The 19,924-nt window shown below is 36.8% G+C and overlaps 1 protein-coding gene across 1 annotated transcript in view; it reads right to left on the bottom strand.

Annotated features, from left to right (window-relative positions):
• Positions 1 to 19,924, bottom strand: part of AATF (apoptosis antagonizing transcription factor) — a 95,327-nt gene that overhangs the window by 61,403 nt on the left and 14,000 nt on the right. The window contains exons 5-7 of the mRNA XM_059669712.1: positions 2,905 to 3,019; positions 1,532 to 1,733; positions 807 to 971 (exon numbers count right to left, since the gene is read on the bottom strand). Of these exons, the coding sequence (XP_059525695.1) occupies positions 807 to 971; positions 1,532 to 1,733; positions 2,905 to 3,019 (482 nt within the window). The remainder of the gene's footprint in view (positions 1 to 806; positions 972 to 1,531; positions 1,734 to 2,904; positions 3,020 to 19,924) is intronic.

The following is a 19,924-nucleotide window of genomic DNA, read 5'->3' on the forward strand; positions in this document are numbered from 1 at the left end:
GAGGTAGGTCTCTATGTAATGATATGGAAAAATATCTGGGATATATTAAATTTAAAAAGTTGTAAGATTTTATAAATACTTTATAACATTTTATGTATTTATATACACATACATATCGATATCATTTAGTTTAAAAGAAAAGGCAACCATATTTTATATATGTATATTTATGTATGTTGCTGTGTTTATATCTTTCTGTGTCAGCAGAGAAATATATATATATATATATATGAATGGAAAATAACCCGAAAGCATGTTACAACTATGAACACTGGTTAAATCTGAGGAGTAAAATTTTCAGACTAGGAGGAATTTTACTTTTCATTTAAAATCCTTCTGAACTTAAGAAAGTATTAAATATATATTTCTACTATAAATAAAAGAGTTTCCTTTCAACAAAAGAATGTGACTATTCCAATTTTGGATCCATTTCTGGAGTATCCAAACATCCAACATTAAGCCTAAAGAACACACTTGCTTCAATACTGACATTTCTAAAGAAACTGCTTTAAAAATGAATTTTAAAGTTTGGATTACAAATGCTTCCATTACCAGACTCACATCAACTTCAAAATTAAGAGAAGACTACACACAAGTTAAGAATAGCTCCATACTTTAAAAACATTTAAAAATCATTTGAAAAGAAAACACATTTCTTAACAATCTAGTAGTATTTTCCCCACTTTCTTTCATTATTTTTTCATATCAAGAGTAATACCTACAAGGAGGTGATCAGCTTTTTCAGTTAATAAACCTCACAGAAACTGCTCCCCATAATCATCCTGCACGCATCACAGAGTTCTTACCGGTTGCCCAGGCAAACTCTCTGGGACAGGCTGCGCTGCTGGCTCGGGTTTGCCAAGAACTTGGTAGATAGAACGTTTGGTCTGTGTCCTTCGAAGTAATCTTTCTTTGTCCATTAGAATATGATCAATCTGAGTCAAGATTGAGCGTTCAAAGGCACCAAAACCCTGCAACAACATTAACCAGTGTCAGATAATGCAGAAAGTCTGTGCTGAAGGCAGCTACATTGGTTTCTCTCTTTCTGTGACGGCAGAGAAATAGACAAACCTTGTTTCCAGAGAGACTTTCTGTTAAAGACTGAGTTTGTGAATGGCTGTAATTGTTCTCAGAAAAAAAAAAAGTGGTTAGTAGATTATATTACTTTCCTACACCCAGAGTTTAACTTCTGCTCCTTTAATAATAATTGTTTAACATCTGTTCTTTTAATATTATTGTTTAACATCAACTTCTTTATTTGTATTTCCAACACTTGAACACTTACAAGGCCACGATTTCTAGAATAAAATATTCTTTCTAATAAAGTTAAAATCACAAGTCTCAATGGTATAAACCCCAATGGTAGGAGTTCAGTAAATTTTTTTCTACAGAAATGACTGATTACCATAGTGACATCATCCATACAAACGAGCTGTAGTTCCAATTTCTTAGAACTGCTTCAGGTTGCCACAGCATGTTACTCACACATGTGCGCGCGCACACACACACACACACACACACACACACTTGCCTTCCCCAGTTTTCCAGAAGCCAGTTTGGTTTTGTCGTGCCACTTCTGAAGTGTGCGGTTCCTGTAAACTGTGAAGTCAGCAAAACGCTTTGCCATAAAGCCAGGATAGTCATCCATTTCCAGCTTCCTCTTTGGTGGGGCCCTTTTCTGCTTCTTCTTCTCTCCTACCAACTCTTCATCTTCACTTGAAATCTCCTCCTCACTAGAAAACCAGGAAGAATGAGTCCAATATAAATAAACATTACCCACATAAAAAGCTAGACTTGCGTGAAGTTGAGAGTATTTAGGCCTTCCCTATTTGTCTACATGTTAAATAGCACCACAGATGTGAGAATGGATTTTCTTTTGTTTGAAAGAATATTCATGAGGTCAATCAAAACCTCATTTAACTTTTCAAATAAATATAACTGATTTCAAAATATTTCTTAAAAGGTAAGCAAATCATAAAATTACATGAGATTGCAAAAACATTATTAGAAATGCATATGAACCAAGCCTATACTGGTTACAAGAAGGTCTTTAAAACTTAAACATATAATCATACTTTTATGACATTAATCCCCAAATCAATAAAAACAAATGCCTCCCTATAACCAATTGCTCAGGACAACTAAATAATATTAGTTGAACCAGATGAAGAGAAGATGAATGTGAAGAAAACTCAAAGGGGTAGGCAACAGAACTGGTATTAAGCCCCAATATTATATGCAACTGCCATGAGAAAGTAATACAACCTCCAATTATATAGCCAATTGCACTCACTGGATTACAGACCCCAACATACAGTAGGTACTCAATAAATGTGAGTTTACTACTTATCCCTCCAATTCCATAGAAAAGAATGAAGCAAAGGATAAGCAAAAGAGAAAGCAGTAAGCAGGTACCATACACAGCGGGCTCAAACAAAGAGGCAGGGAGATGCTTCACTGAATGTGATAATTTCAATAAAGGGGTTTATTCTACTGTTTCCTGAAATTTTCCACCCTTCAAAATAACTTCTTCCCTCATTGAAAAGAAGATGGTTGTGACCAGAGATTCCATGATATGGGCACAAAGTGCTTCATAAACATTAATTAAGCACTGACATTAAAATGTGCTTTAATCTACTAATTTCAATAGCTCTAAAGAGAAGGCAAGTCTTTTGCTGAAGTCACAAAGAGAATCAGGCACAACTAAGTATTAAAATTCAAAAATTAATTCCCAATTTTTGTGCTATCCTGGCCAAAAGAGCAGGTAAATATAAGTGGTTCTATTTTACTAACATTTAAGTCTGGTATCTGCATGGAAAGGATTTAGCTTTCTTTTTCATAAATGATGGGAAACTATTCAGATGAAAAGAAAATAAGCAACTCCACAGTTGCATTCCTCCTTACCTTTCTGCTTTGGGCTTTGTCCCATCTACTAGGTACCTGGTGTCCGGGTACTGGAAGAGCAGCTCTTCCTGAAGATCTACCAATGACCTCAACAGTGCTTTAAGTGCCTTGTGGCCTGGGAAACAAAGCACAGAGAAGGAACAATTGTCATGGCTCCTGAGCAGTTCTGGCTCAGGGTAAGGGCTGGGGCAGGGACTAAGAACAACAACCCAAAGAGGAAGGCATTATTAGTATTTCCTTTTGCGAACTCTGTTTTTCAAAAATATGTTCTTACCCAGCTTTCCCCATAGCCAACAGGATGCATATATAAAAAAGCTCATCAGGATTCAGTATATAGTCGATGGCTAAGCACTTCAGAATAAAAACTGGCCCTCTGAGAACTGAACTCTTACCTTTTTTATCAGCTTAGTCCTACTAAAGAGGCTAATGACACTGGTCATCACTATTTATGTGTTGATAGCACTCAGACATCTCTCCTAAGCTCAAACTTTCACATTTCCAGCAACTCCAAGAAAATCTTCACATGGATGCTCCATCACTCCTTCATATATACCATTTCAAAAACAGAACCTTTTTCTTCCTAATACTTCTTCCTTGTCTCATTTTTTTCTTCTCTGTTTAACGTGTTTTCATAGGTCACTGACATTTTGGTGCCCTTATTCTATACATTTAATTGATTACATTGTGTATTTTTCACGCTAATAGTTATCTCTGGCCATGCTTCTATCGCTCCTTCCCTTTTCCCCTTAAATAACTGCAGTCTTCTCACAAGCAACCCTACTTTCATTTAGCAACCCCTACATTCATTTTTGTTTTACAATCCACACTAACTTCAGCTTAAGTGATTTTTGTAAGTCTTGTTCTATCATTTCTGCTTCTACCCGACCCAGCATGAATAGCCTCCTCACTATTTACATCCCAACTTGTTTCATCAATGGTACACCAACACCTGATTTAAACAAGCTAACCTTGCTGAGACAGCCTTCTCAGATTGGTCAGAAGGAAATCAATAACCCAATAACTATGCTGTATTCTTTCAAATACTCTGCATATAAGACTACATAAATACTTCCTTGTTTAAAAAAAGACGCTTGATCACAGTTTTTCTAAATTCTGTATTCTAATCCTTTTATAATCAGTGTATATTCGTACCACTTGGGAACACCTGCAGTACATATTACCTGAAAAGTCCAAAATGCCTTGTGTTCCAAACCAAAATTCCCAATCTGTTGCTCTGACTTTTTTTAAAAAAATATATTTTATTGATTTTTTACAGAGAGAAAGGGAGAGAGATAGTTAGAAACATCGATGAGAGAGAAACATCGATCAGCTGCCTCCTGCACACCCCCCACCGGGGATGTGCCCACAACCCAGGCACATGCCCCCGACTGGAATCAAACCTGGGACCCTTCAGTCCGCAGGCCGACGCTCTATCCACTGAGCCAAACCGGTTTCGGCATGCTCTGACTTTTAAAAAACAAAATAACAAAATTTTCACTAAATATGGAGACAACTTATACTCATGAAGAAGAAAAAAGTAATACAGCATTATCCTTCGTTCTGTCGGCTTTCAGGAAATGGATTAAGTATAAACAAGATGATAACACAGGCCAGAAGGAAAAATAGAACAAAGATGTAACAACTTTAAAGCCTAAAATCAGTCAGTCTAAATGTGCTAAGTGTATAAGTAGAACAACACAAATTATGTAAATATATATGGGAAATTTTAAAAGGAATGAGTAGAACAAAGAATACAAATGATAAGTACAAATATTAGGTTACCACAAATGGCCATCTGTGAAAAGACTCGAGAATTAATAAGAGATATCCCAAGCAGCTAAGGTTCTAAAGCAGCCGTGGGCAAACTATGGCCCGCAGGCCGAATCCGGCCCGTTTGAAATGAATAAAACTAAAAAAAAAATAAAAGACCGTACCCTTTTACGTAATGTTTACTTTGAATTTATATTAGTTCACACAAACACTCCATCCATGCTTTTGTTCCGGCCCTCCGGTCCAGTTTAAGAACCCATTGTGGCCCTCGAGTCAAAAAGTTTGCCCACCCCTGTTCTAAAGTATATATTGTAGCAAGAAGATTAAGAAAATAGAAAAGACACTTATACTTGGAAGGAAGCCCATGAAAACGGAGAATTGTCATCTCATTCAAATTCTATGTATTAACCACTATTTTATAACTTCTTTTCTAGAAATGTCTGGATCTTAAGAGACAGGGCCCATATTTTCCAAAGTGAAACCACAAATCAATCTTACATCTGCACACTAGTTTCTAAAATTCCCAAGACTTAACTTTGAAAATATTATGCTAAGTGAAATAAGCCAGTGACAAAAGGGCATATACTGTATGATTCCACTTACATGAGATACCTAAAACAGTCACATTCATAGAAAGTAGAATGGTGGTTGCCAGGGGTTGAAGGGAAGGGGGAATGGAGACTTACTGTTTAATGGACACAGTTTCAGTTTGAGATTATGAAGAAGTTCTAGAGATGGATATTGGTGATGGTTGAATAACAATGTGAATGTACACAATGGTACTGAACTGTATACTGAAAAATGGTTAAAATGGTAAATTTTATGTCATGTATATTTTACCACAATTAAACACTTTAAAAAATCCCAAGACCAGAGTATAATAAATAATTCTACCATCCTAGACAAAATAATCAAAAAGAACGGGGGTTGGGGAAGGGGGGAGAGAAGGAATATTATTCAGCCTTTAAAAAGAAGGAAATTCTGACACATGCTACAATATGGATGAACCTTGAGGACACTATGCTAAATGAAATAAGACAGTCACAAAACAACAAATACTATATCATTCCACTTTAATAAGGTACCTAGAGTAGTCAAATTCATACAAACAGAAAACTGAAGGGTAGTTTCCAGGGGTTGGGGCAGAGGGAAATAGTGAGTTGTTGTTTTAATGAAGTGTAAATATTTTTAGCTTTGCAAGATGAAAAGGTTCTAGAAACTGGTTGTACAACAATGTGAATATACTTAACACTACTGAACTGTACACTTAGAAATGATTAGTAAGGTAAATTTTATTATGCATTTTTTTACCACAATAAAAAATTTAAAAGAACAGAAAAGGCAAGTAAGTGCCTGTCCCTTACTTCCACTAGGTACCATATGTCATGTTCTAAAATATGAAATCAAGAACCATGCAGGGAAGAAGCTGCAGAGCAGTCCATAATGTTTATAGCTGCTTGCCCCCAACAAGCAAGTCATAATTTGACTCTTACATGTAACATAACCAAGAATTGTGAAAACATCCAATGAAAGCCTAGTACTTTAAGGGCCACTCTCAAATAGCTATACAAGCCCTTTTATTTTGTTCAAGTCAGTTTTTAAAAATCCACTGCAGATATATTAGACAGCCTATCAATCCAACAAGAAAGCAGAGAGCCAATATCAGTAAATCAAAGTGTGCCTTTCTGTTAATACTTTCTCATATGTTCTCATTTTATACACCCCTTCACTCAGTCAGAAAGTAGCCCTGAAGTATTTAAGCTCCATTCAGGGATAGCACCACCATGCATCAAAGTGTCAAGAGACCTACCAGAGATGAAATCTGCAATTCTGTGTTTCTAACCACACCAAAAAAAAAAAAAAAAAAGTTTATCAAAGTAAAGTCACTAGTGGCCAACACATGGACAACGGACAACTTCCTATAAAGAGATTTAGAAGAAAGAACCCAATCCTCATTTCTTTGCAATAAAGGGCCACATTTCCTCCTAACAAGATTTTATGTAAAACCTGAGGAGACAAGGAGCAATCCTTTGCTGGACGTGGTAGGCCTCCTCAAAGCCACAACTGACAAGAGTGAGGAAAGACTCTCTCTGGGAGGCTCAAATCTAACAGTGAATTCTTCCCAGACAAAACCAAAACAAACCCTCTTTATCATTCATATAGGGCTGAATTGTTTGTTCAACCTTATAAATTATAAAGAGAATGGAATCAACAGTTTCTAATTCACTTCTAATTTTTCACCCATTACTGTTACAGTTAAGTTTTTAAAAGCAGCAAAGATGCATATACTTTCTTCACTCTCCTTCTTGGCAAGTGGTTACAAAAAAACCAAACAACAACAAAAACAACAACAGAGACTGTCAAAGATATATGTTTATTTTGTCCTATATGGTCAATTTCCAGAAGAGAGCAAGAACATATGCCTCACCGTGTTACCAAGATTCAACCTAAGCATCTAGGCACCAGCTTTAGGAATAATTTTCCAAGTAGATAATAAATAGAAAGAGTGCTTTACTAATGGTCAGGAATCCCACATTCTAACCGACACTATCACTAACTAGTCATTTTATATACTGAGTGGACCAGTGTAATCTCTTTCAGCCTCAATTTTCTCATCTATAAAAGACAGATAATCCTTTGCCTGTTTATCTCACAGAATGAAAATGAAAAATAACACATTTTTTTAATATATTAAGGTATTTAAAAATTTTTAATGTTATAAAGATGGAAAGAATATTTCCATAAAAATCATCATTTCACATGGTGAAAATTCTTAAGCTCTGCTTGTACTGATCTACAGCACTAGGGCTGAGCTAGTACTCACAGTCCTATATGAAGTATTCATTTGCATGCGACCCATATGCAAGCATTCTATATAGAAAATGTCACCAATCTAAAAACCATTTTCACCTAACAGCTTTATTTTTTCTCCTGATTCATCTAGGCTGTCCAACAAAAACAAAATTGTAGGCAGAGAATAAGTTTGGACATGGGTGCACAGTTCATTCATTAGATTATAACCCAATACATAAAACTTTGGTAAGGGGGTGGAGGTAGAATGGGAAGAATGAATATATAAAGTAAAATAAAGCTTACCTTATCAGTTTTTAAATATCTATACCGTTATTTTTAAAATAATATGCAAACATACAATTATTTATGTACAATAAACTGCCACATTCCTATTGCCCCCAAATAAACATATTGAACTAGAATGTACATATTACAAGGGCATTTTTTTTTTCTCCCTCAAAAGTAACTCTAGAACTAGAGCTAAACTATAGGTCAAAATGACACACAATATATTGGCCTGAGAACAATACTTCTCATTCAAATCCACACAAGCCTGCCACTTGCACTAGTCATCCCCGGCAATTAATCCCCCAAGAAAGACGTTTGATTAAATCTTTTCAAGCAAATCCTTTGCTTTGCTTTTGTTAGTTCACTTCTTGTCAACATCTATTAAAATATGCCTTTAATTCTCCCACAATCTTAAAAAACACCGATTCCACTGTCTTCAACTTTAATCAACTGTATGGCCGGCATTTTTCATTTCATAATAATGTGCTGCTTGGAATTCAAGAGGCAGGCTCAGCATCAATCATCTGGTAAGAATTTTTCCACTGCAATAAATATGCAAATGAGGAGAGCCAGTCAGTCGTATTTCAGGCCCGACTTGCTAGTGTTTTAAAAAAGACACAAATTTATTAATTGCCGGTGGCCAGAGGAATCCTATTACTTTGGGCATTGATTACAAAGCTGTGTGAGTGATTATTGTGCAACTCGCGGGCTACCCAGGCATGAGGAAAAATTATTAAAGCAAGGCAGAGATTATCAACTCAGAATAACAATAAGCCTTAACATTTAGGCCCTAACTTCTTCAACAAAGAATTACGTGAAGGCTCCACTGTATCATAATTCCAAATTCTGTCAGTATTACTGTTTGGGCTTGTACTTTATTCCCCAAGCAGAATGGTGTTACCAGTAAGAAAGAGTGCTGCAGGTAACAAATTCCTTAACACCAACCATATGGATGAGTTGTTAGCATTTCCAATGTGTGTCCAACTAGAATTTTTATATATCCATGTATGAATACATATATACAGGTGTGTGCACATCCTGATTCCCAGATATAGATACATGGCTGTGTTATCATTGAGGACTGTGGTTTTAACTGGAACAGTATAAGGAGTACTGCCCCAGTGTGTTGGTTGGTTCTGTGGACCAAAAGCAGAATTTTTTTAAAAATGGTACAAAATAACCACCAGGATAACGTTTTCAAAGCAGAGCATGGAGACTTCTATTCTAAATCATGACGGCTAAGCCAAAAGCAGACTTGGATTTTCATACCTCTGAGGGTACCACAGTAGAAGGCATGCAATCTATGCAGAGGTCTATGGAGAAAAAGGTTTGATAGGCTAATACGGAATGCAAAGTGTTTTTGTGAGAAACATTCAGCCCAAGACATATTAAATCAAATCAGAAAGAGGACTCAGTGGGCAAAACTTATTTTTTTCTCTTAAGAGAATGATGTGGGGAGTTGGGGGAGTAAGTGGAAGTTGAAATAAGGGAGAGATGAAGAGACATATGATAAAATATATATTGGGTGAGCCCCTAACAGAAAGAAACAAAAAGAAAAAATCCTTAACATTTTACATTACTGCCACACTAAGTAACATGATAGATAGTATGCATTTGAGTTCTGTGGAGGGACATCCCACTCAAGCTGTAATTTCTGACCAGGCATGAATTTATAAGGAGGGGGAAAGAACTGCAGAATTTCTTAGGTTTCCCTGAATACTCTTTCAAACACCTTGATGAAGTGTGTCAATAAATCCTTAAAAAGCCCTATAGGACACAGCAATCTAACTGATCAATGTACTTCCCGAAATCCACTACAGTTTCCTTCCACTTCATAGTTACAATCTCTATTGCTCTGGAGTACTTCCCTAAAAAGGGAAATTGATTACCCCCCTTTAAAAAGAAAGAGTAACCGCTCAGAATATGAGGTACTTCAAATCCAAGTTTATTTACAAGTAATTGTTGAACTGTCTAACAGGAGTTCCCAGGGAGAGTGGGGATACTCTCACTTTTATCTGATTAGACTTTTGAACTGTTTGAATATTTTATATGCATATATTACTTTTATAATTTAAAATACTATTTAAAGTTAACTTTAAAGTAAGAAAACTTATTAAAAATAAAATTAGAAACACAATCCAAGCCACCCTCTCTTTCATATAAAATAGTCTGACCCATTCACATTAAAAAGCCTTTAAATAAACAGATTTTTAGGTAGTGAAACTATCCCTAACTAAACGCCAAAATTCTCCATAGAGTACCGGTCTGGAAATAACTCCTTTGAAAATCGGGATTCAGAGAATACCTTTCTGAAAATGAGGATTACTATGCAGAATTAATCACTCCTTTCTCAGTATCATTCATGTCACTGCTACCACACTTATACTGTATCATGAGTCTGACTTCACTGCACTGTTAGCTGCTTGAGAGCAGAGACCTCACCCTGTCACTCTAGCATCCAACACATCGCCTGGGCCATAAAAAGTATCCTACAATATTTTAGTTCCAGAAAAAGGATGCCTAAGTCACATGGCAGAACATCTTATTACACTATCATTTCCAAATCTAATGCTGACAAGCAAACAAACTGTGGACTCCATATCTGCTAACGGTGATAAATATGTATCCTCCACAAGCTGACCTTTGTTAACAGAAGCAAAGTAATCGAACTGAACTTTTCCCTTATTATAATATACCAACTATAAATGTATAGGTTACTCTAAGAGTCTCAAAACCATCTTACCAGATTTAAGAACCTAAAATTGCTACAATGTAGTCTCATGAAGATTTAGTAGTTATCACCACGTAGAGGGATAAACCAAGGCTCAGACAATAAAAGTTAGTTTTCCTTTTTTTAATATTAGGAAGACTAAGCATTATTTATTTGCCGACTCAAAATGAAACACTTTGAGAGGATGCTTTCATATAAACAAAAAAACACTTAAATGATTTATGCTTTAAAAGTGGTTTACCCATCTCTACACCTTACTATGAGCTCCCTGAGGCAAGGACTATGAACCTTGGTATGCTTGGTGTTGGCAAATGATGGACTCTATGTTGCTGACTGAATAACTAAAAAAATGACACTGTAATATTTTTCTTGGCACATACTTTTTGTATGTGCATTTCAAGTCATCAAAGAACTAACTGTAAGTGCAGAATTTATTTATATAACCCTTTTAGGAAGAGGGAAACAAATCCTTTGGCCATAGAGCAGTCTAAGAAAAGACTGTACTATCACTATGAAGATTAACAGTTAACACTAAGAACCTACTAAGTAGCAGGCACTAGCCCCTAAGCACTTTGTATGTATAACTCATTTAAATCCTCACAACAACCCTTTGATTAGTTACTATTATTATACTACCACTAGAGGCCTGGTGCATGAAATTCGTGCATGGGTAGGGTCCGTAGGCCTGGCCAGCGATTAGGGCCTATAGGGACCAGGACCTCCCTTCCCCAGCTGCTGGTCAGGGCTTTCCTTCGTTGTGCGCCGCCCCCTGGTGGTCAGCACACGTCAAAGCTAGTGATCGAACTCCCAGTCTCCCGGTCAAACTCCCAAGGGGACAATTTGGATATTAGGCTTTTATATCTGTAGATAGATTACTGGTATACAGATGAAGAAAATGAAACACTCCTACAAGCTTAAAAAAAAAAAAGCCTGCACATTTTTCATTTTCTAGGTCAATGTATATATATATGGGTACAAACTACCTGGAAAACAAAGTGTAATAAAATTTCAATTACTAAAAAATGACAAAACTGTCCTCCCCTTACACAATTAAACACACATACGAGGCTCTGTTACAATGTTATGTCCAGCCCTGGCCGGTTTGGTTCAGTGGACAGAACATCGGCCTGCGGAATGAAGTGTCCCAGATTTGATTCTGGCTGAGGACACATGCCCGGGGTTACAGGCTTGATCCCCAGTAGGTGTGTGCAAGAGGCAGCCAATCAATGATTCTCTCTCATCATTGATGTTTATATCTCTCTGAAATAAATAAAAATATATAGAAAAAAGAAAAGATAGCAAAGTATTGCTTTTAAAGAAAGAAAAAGTAGATTATATTCATTAACATGGGAAGATATAAAGCATAATCTCATTTATGGCGTTTAAAAACGTTTAAATTGACATAAAGTATATGGAAAGATATATACCAAATTGCTAAATATAGTTATCTCTGAAGAGGACTATTAAGAGTAGGGAAAAGGGGGACTTGCTTGATCTATGTTACATATTTCAGTATTGTTTGGGGGCAGGAGGCAGTACTATTTGAAAATTTTTTTTTTTTACTACAAACAAATTTTATTATTATGATTTTTTAAAAGGTAATTAAGATTAAATAAATATATTTCAAAATGCAGAGAGGTCTTCTAAGGTAGATGTAATTCTTTCTGTAAACAGAAAATCAAACAAAGAGAAACATTAAAATAAAAAGAGGAAAGATTAGAGGTGGCCAGAAGATTTATTGACAAGGAGAATATCCACTCCTATAACTAGTTTAAAATTTTCTCTGTACGATTCCCAAAATAAATACCAAGGACCAATAAATATAAGGGAAAAATTGTTTACCTTCATTAAACACTGGGAAATGTAAATTTTTAAAATTGTAAATTAAAATAAGCAGAAACCATTTTCCAACTATCAAAGTGACAAAGATGAAAAAAAAAGATAAAATCCAGTGTTGACAAGGAAAAGGGAAACTGACATTCGTGTAAAGAATGTAAGAATGTGAACGAATATAACTTTTCTGGAAGGCAACTTGGCGATACAGATCAAAAGCCTAAAAATTTAGTATATCCTTAAAACACATACTAATTCCACATACAGGAATTTATTTTATGCAATAATGTAATCATGGATGTGAATAAAGATTTAGTAACAATGATGTTTATTGTATTATTTATAAAAATGAAAAACTGGAAACAATCCAAATGTCCAACAATAAAGAACTGGTTATATGATGGGAAGTCTATGCTAGCATTAAAAATAATGCTGTAGAGCCCTGGCTAGGTAGCTCAGTTAGAGCTTCATACCCATACACCAAGATTTCGGGTTCCATCCCTGGTCAGGGCACATATAAGAAACAGCCAATGAATGCATAAATAAGAGGAACAACAAATTGATATTTCTCTCTCTCCTTCCTTTCTTCTCTCTCTCTCAAATCATTAATAATAATAATAATAATGTTGTAGAATAATATTTAATGACATGGAAAAATATTCATGATCTCTGTTAAGTAGGAAAAAACAGATTGCAATATAGAATATAGTTCCATTTTTGTTCTAACTATACACCCACAAGGGGGAAAAAACTAGAAAAGATACACATACCCACACACCAAAATATTAGAAGTACTTAACTCTAGCTGCTGGATCAGGGAACATAATTTCCTTACTTTTTTCCTTGGCCATTTTCTGAATTTTATATAATGAATATGTACTACATTTATAAGAAAAATAAACCTGTTTATCTATTTCTTTATCACTTAAAAAATGTCATATCTGCCTATAGTAGAGGAACTAGGTCAGGTGATCTCCCAAGGACCCTTCTAGCTCTCTTACTGAAAAAAACAGTATGCAGGAAAAACCTTTAGAAAAATGGAAGGATGCATTTACTACTTGCACTCTAAGCTTCTGTTTTACCACAAATTCATCTCCGTAGCTCTCCTGACTTCCTTTAAGCTTTGATCTTTATTCCCTCACACTTTCTTGGAAAAAATAAAATAAAATAGTTAAACTATAGGTATGATTGGCCAAGAGCAAACCTGTTTCTGTACTAGCTTTACATCTAATGGCGTGACCTTAACTAGTTACTCACTAACCTGTCCAAGACTTGATTTCCTCACATGTGCAGTACAGTTATTAGTACCTATTTCACAGGCCGCTGTGAGAACTAAATGAGACATTTGTGAAGAACTTAATACAGTACATGGGGAGTAGTGCACAATTAACAGATGGAAGCTATTTTTATTATTTTTAGTCTATATGGGCATCTAGTATTATACTTAAACAATACTTACAAGATGGACGTAAACTGATTATCCCAATTCTCAAAATATCACATTTGATGGCTTTCTATTCATGTTCTTATATCTTACTAGAGGCCCAGTACACGAATTCATGCATGAGTGGGGTCCAGCCGGCCTGCCCCAATTGGGGCGATTAGGCTGGGCTGGCTGCAGGGAGAGGCCGCGGGTGGTTGGTGAGTCGACCCTGCCTCCAATTGGGATACGGGGTGCCGATCAGGGGTGAGGCCAGCCAGGGAAAGGGGCCGTGGGCAGTTGGCCGGCTGGCCCCGCCCCATGGTCGAACTCCTGGTTGAACTCCCAGTTGAGGGGACAATTTGCATATTAGCCTTTTATTATATAGGATAAGTCATACTGAAGACACCAGAAATACTTTATAATTACTGGAGTAGAACATTTGTCTCTGCCCTTTCCCCAACCCTCACCATAGCTGACATTTATGTAGCCTAGATTATGTACCATCTGTAGGATGTAAGAACCTTTAAAAACTATCTGAGCCCAGCTGATGTGGCTCAGTGGTTGAGCACTGACCCATGAACCAGGAGGTCATGGTTCAATTCCTGGTCAGGGCACATACCCGGGTTGCCAGCTCCATCCCCAGTAGGGGGTGTGCAGGAGGCAGCAGATTAATGATTTTCTCATCATTGATGTTTCTCTCTCTCTCCCTCTCCCTTCCTCTCTCTGGAATCAATAAAAATATATTAAAAAATATTTTAAAATAAAACAAAACTGAACAGCTTCTCTACCTCTAAAAATTCCCCTTGCAAAAAAACAGAATGAATAGCTAGTAAGAACTTTTCTCAAAATAGTAGCAATTTGGATTTATCTAGAGGCAAATTTATTCAACTGCCCCCAGAAAAAAAATCTGGTAGATTTGAGACTAAACACTCAGCAAAACAATCAATGTTATATGAAAGGTAATTAAAATTTATCAAAGCACTCAGCTAGAATCCAGTGTTGTCCAAGTACAACAAATTTTCAAAGCAAATCATTTGGGCAAACTTATGTGGGGATAGGTTATAAATAATAATTATAATAATCAAGAGAGAATTATGTCTTAAAGGTATCATGATATAGACTTTCTCTAAGATAATTCATAAGTAACATTATAGCCTTTTTTTTCCCCCTCTCACCGCCTGCTATCCCTATCCCATCTCCTCTCCTTGTCAAACTTCCATTAAGACTTAATGGAAAAATAAATCTAGTGAGAGGAAATATATACATATTAAAATGTCTGGAATAATACATCCCATGTTGTTTTCTCTGAGGAGGAGGTGTAGGGATTTGGAAAACTGGGAGAACTTTTACTTTCTCCTTTACATACATCTATACTGTTTATGTTAGTTTTTAAATTTTATTTATTGATTGACTTTGAGAGAGAGAAAGGGAGAGATGGGGGAAAGAGAAACAATGATTTGTTGTTCCGCTTATTTATGCATTCATTGGTTGATTCTTGTATGTACCCTGACTGTGGAGCGAACCCCCAACCTTGGCATATCAGGATGACACTCTAACCAACTGAGCTATCTGGCCAGGACTTATATATATACTAGAGGCCCAGTGCACGAAATTTGGGTCCCTTAGCCCAGCCTGCACCCTCTCGCAATCTGGGAGCCCTTGGGGGATGTCCGACTGATGGCTTAGGCCCGTTCCCGGGAGGGCTCCTGGTGGGGAGCGGGCCTAAGCCGTCAGTCGGACATCCTTAGCACTGCCACTGCTGCTTCGCTTGCCAGCCGTGAGCCCGGCTTCTGGCTGAGCGGCGCTCTCCCTGTGGGAGCACACTGACCACCAGGGAGCAGTTCCTGCATTGTCTGCCCCCTGGTGGTCAATGCGCGTCATAGCAACTGGTCATTCTGTGGTTTAGTCGATTTACATATTAGCCTTTATTATATAGGATTAATGGAAAAGCATAAGGACAAACTAAATTAAGTCCTATAAAATCCCTAGCAAGTTTATAATTTTAGGGAAAAAATGTCTACACTTTTGAAAAACACTTTGCAGCTTCGCACAGTATTTTTAAAGTAGTTATCACCATTCTCTATAAGAAAAATACTATTAGAAAGATACATTACGAGTAGATAAGCATTAGCCATGGTTAAAACTGAAAAGAAGGAACCTGATGAACCAATGAACTGATTCCGTGTTTCCAACTGCTATTCATATCCCCTTTCTTTTTTAGCTGTCTTTCATTCTTCAACTCCCTTTATTTTAAGAATAGTTTATTGATTTTTTTTAGACAGGGAGAAGAGAGAAACATCTATATGAGAGCATAACATCACTCTCCTGCCTCCTGCAGGCCCCCAACTGGGGGGTCAAGCCCACAACCCAGGCATGTGCCCTGTCCGGAATCGAACCAGCAACTCTCTGTGCATGGGACAACACCCAACCAATTGAGCCACATCAGCCAGGGCTACACTCCTTTCTTATACACCAAGAAGGAGACCACCTCTGGCTTAGACAATGAGAAACTTGCATCTTGCATTTTTACCATGTAAATAATGCACAGATCCTGCGGGAACATGCCAAACACTAGGATTCTTAATTAATGGAGCTCTTTAATGTGCAAATCAGGAACAAATGGCAAGTTCTGACTTGCATTGATTATGAAAACATTAATTGAATGAGCAAGACCCTAAAAAAAACCCACACACAACAGAATCCTAAGTCTTTGAAGAGACCAAAAGAATACAAAGCTCTCGAACCAGACAAGTCCGACCAATGTCCAAAATGCAAACCTAAAACAGTGCTGCTCACTACTACACAATGAATTAAAAAACCAGAAAAAAAAGCCAACAGTTTAATCAGAAAGCAATCACTATAAAAGCATCTATTCCACCAATACTTGCATTAAGCAGAAAAACGAGTGTTGACTCCAGAAGCTCATAGACACTGCTTTAAGGAGGGGAAAAAACACACTCTCTATATCCACACTTATACATATATATATATAGGTATAACAAAACAATGCTGTCTCTTTAAAAAGAAACTCATCCTATATAAATTATAGCCATAAACTTTTCCTGCAGTGCAGCCTAATTAATTCTTGTTCTATACACAAAGGGAAATGCTGGGTGACAAATGGGTGTGAGGCCAGAAAGCTGCCAGGTCTGCAAAACATTTTCTACTTCAATTTATAAGCAATTTTGCAGTAAATCATCAACCAGAACCTGGAATCTCAGGAATCTCTGAGTGTCCAAACCACATTATATCATATCACTTATCAAAGAGAGAAGGAAAAAGAGTTTAAAGACATCTCATTTTTCAGTTCTAACCCACATCAAAATCTAGAAGCTCTGTGTAATCTATTATTCTCTTCTGGGTAAGGTTTTAGTACCAAAGATATATTTCAAGCAAAAATGACATTATAGGTTGATGCAGCTCATTCTTCCATCCCTAGAAGTACTGTATCACGTATCCATTACTATAAGAAATATTCCCAGAGTTATCTGGGAATCAGCACACAACTATTTATAGCCCCTCCCTCAATCCAAGCAAAATGTTCACAATCAAGCCAAACTGCAGAGTTCAGCGGTGAGCCACTGTGGAAAAACAGGTGGGATACACTCCAAGGAAATGAAGCTACTGAAGAGGAAAATAGAAACTACAAAGAAAGCAGAGCTGCCCCTATATAGTCAAACCCTTCCCTAGCCCCTAACCTCTGCCAGCCATTGATCAGCTCTCCATCCCTTTTAAAAAGAATGTCATCTGAATGGAATTTTAAAGTACATAATTTATTTTTTTATTGTTTAAAGTATTACATATAATATTACATATGTCTTCTTTAAAGTACATAATTTATTAAAACTGGACTCTTTCACTGTCATAATAACTTTGACATTCAACAAGTTTTTGCATTTATCATGTTTGTTCCTTTTTATTGCTGAGTAATGTACGAGAATTTGTTTACCCATTTGCCACTGAAGGACATTTGGGCTGTTTCCAGTTTTGGGTGATAATCAACAAAGGTGCTATAAACAAGCTTGTACAAGTCTTTATGTGGACATATATTTTCATTTCTCTATGGTAAATATCTAAGAATAGGACTGCTGGATCATCTGGCAAATACATGTTTAGCTTTATAAAAAAAAAATTGCTCAACTGTTTTCCAAGGTGGCTGTCCTATTTTGCATTCCCACTAGTAACAGATGTAAGTTCCAGTCACTCTGCATCCTTGCTAGCACTTAGTGTTGTCAGGTGTTTGTTTTTAGCTATTCTAATAAGTATGTAGTAGTACCTCATTGTGAGTTTAACTTGCATTTACCTCAACACTAATGATTATATTAAACATTTTTTCATATGCTTACTTGCCATTATATACTTTCCCTGGTGAAGTTTCTGTTCAAATATATATTTAAAAAGGAATGGAGAAGTAGTGAGAGAAACAGTGATATGAAAACAAAACATAATTGGCTGCCTCCTGCACACCCCCTACCAGGAATCAAGCCCACAATCTGGGCATATACCCTGACCAGGAATCAAACAACCTTTCAGTGCATAGGACAAAGCCTAGCCAATTGAGCCACACCAGCCAGGGCTTTCGTTCTCTTTTTAATGGGTATTTTTTATAGTTGGGTTTTGAGAGTTCCTTATATATTCTGAACACAAGTCTTTTATTGAATATGTGATTTGCAAACATTTTCTCTAGGCCTACGGCTTGTCTTTTCATTCTGTTAACATATCTTTCACAGAGCAAAATTTTAATTCTGATTTAGTCCAGTCATCAATTTGTTCTTTCATGTATTGTACTTTTGATATTGTATCTAAGAACTCTTTGCCTAACAAAGTCATGAGGATTTTTTTCCCATGTGTTATTCACTTTATAGTTTTATGTTTTAAGTCAATGATCTATTTCATGTCAATTTTTGTCTAAAGTGTGAGCTATTGATTAAAGGTCATTTTTTGCAAGGAATGTACATTATTCTAGCACCATTCATTGAAAAGACTATCCTGTCTCAACTGAGCTGACTTTGCACCTATGTAAAAAGTCAATTACCCATATTTCTGAACTCTCTATTCTATTCCACTGATTAAAGTAACTTTTAGAATAAATAAACCCACAATGAGAGGACAAAGTATGAGAGAGATGACAGCAACTCAGTTTGGTAAGCTAAAAAGCCAATGGACGAAACAATTATGAGAATGTCTAAAATTAAAGACTGACCATATCAAATGTTTATGAGGATGTGAAGCAACTAGAACTCTTACACAATGCTGGTGAGATTTTAAAATGGTAAAACCACTTTGGAAAACAGGTTGGCAGTTTCTTTAAAAATTAAACATATAACCATATATGTACTAGAGGCCCAGTGCATGAATTCATGAACGGGTGGAGTCTGGCAGGGCCAGCCAGGGGGAGGGGCCAAGGGAGGCTGGTTGGCCAGCCCCGCCCCCGATCGGGATGGGGGGCTGATCGGGGGTGGGGCCTGTTGGGGAGGGGCTGCAGGTTGGCCAGCCAGCCCTGCCCCCCTGGTCAAACTCCCGGTCGAGGGGACAATTTGCGTATTAGCCTTTTATTATATAGGAAGATATGCATAGCCCATGGACACAGGCAATAGGATGGTGAAGACTGGGGGAGGGGGGAGTGAGGAGGGGGCTGAGAGTATGGGAGTAAATGGGGGGAAAATGGGAGACTTGATTGGCGGTTGTGAAGACACAATACAATGAACATATGATGTGTTGTGGAATTCTGCACCTGAAACCTGTATAATTTTGTTAACCAGTATCACCCCAATAAATTCAATAAAAAGGAAAAAAAATATTCAAAGAAATTGAAAATAAAGCTAAAGAAATTATCTTAGAATGTAGAACCAGAGATAGAGAAGAAAAAGAGAGAACTGAAAAAAAAAGAAGAGAACCAGAGGAACAGTCTAACACCAAATAATAGACCTTCCAGAAAGAGAGAAAACAGAGGGAATAAAATCACTAACAAAATAATTTCAAGAAACTCTTCCAGGACTGGAAGATATGTTTCCAGACTGAAAAGACCCTGCAAGTACTCTGCACAATGAATGAGGACACATGTACACCAAGGGGCAGCATCATGAAACTTCAGAATTCTTCAGACAAAGGGAAGTTACTACATCCAAAAATGGAGGGGGGAAAAGTAAGATCAGGAATCAGAATGGCTTTTGACTTATGAA

This window comes from Myotis daubentonii, chromosome 16, assembly GCF_963259705.1.
Source record: "Myotis daubentonii chromosome 16, mMyoDau2.1, whole genome shotgun sequence".
Lineage (NCBI taxonomy): Eukaryota > Metazoa > Chordata > Mammalia > Chiroptera > Vespertilionidae > Myotis > Myotis daubentonii.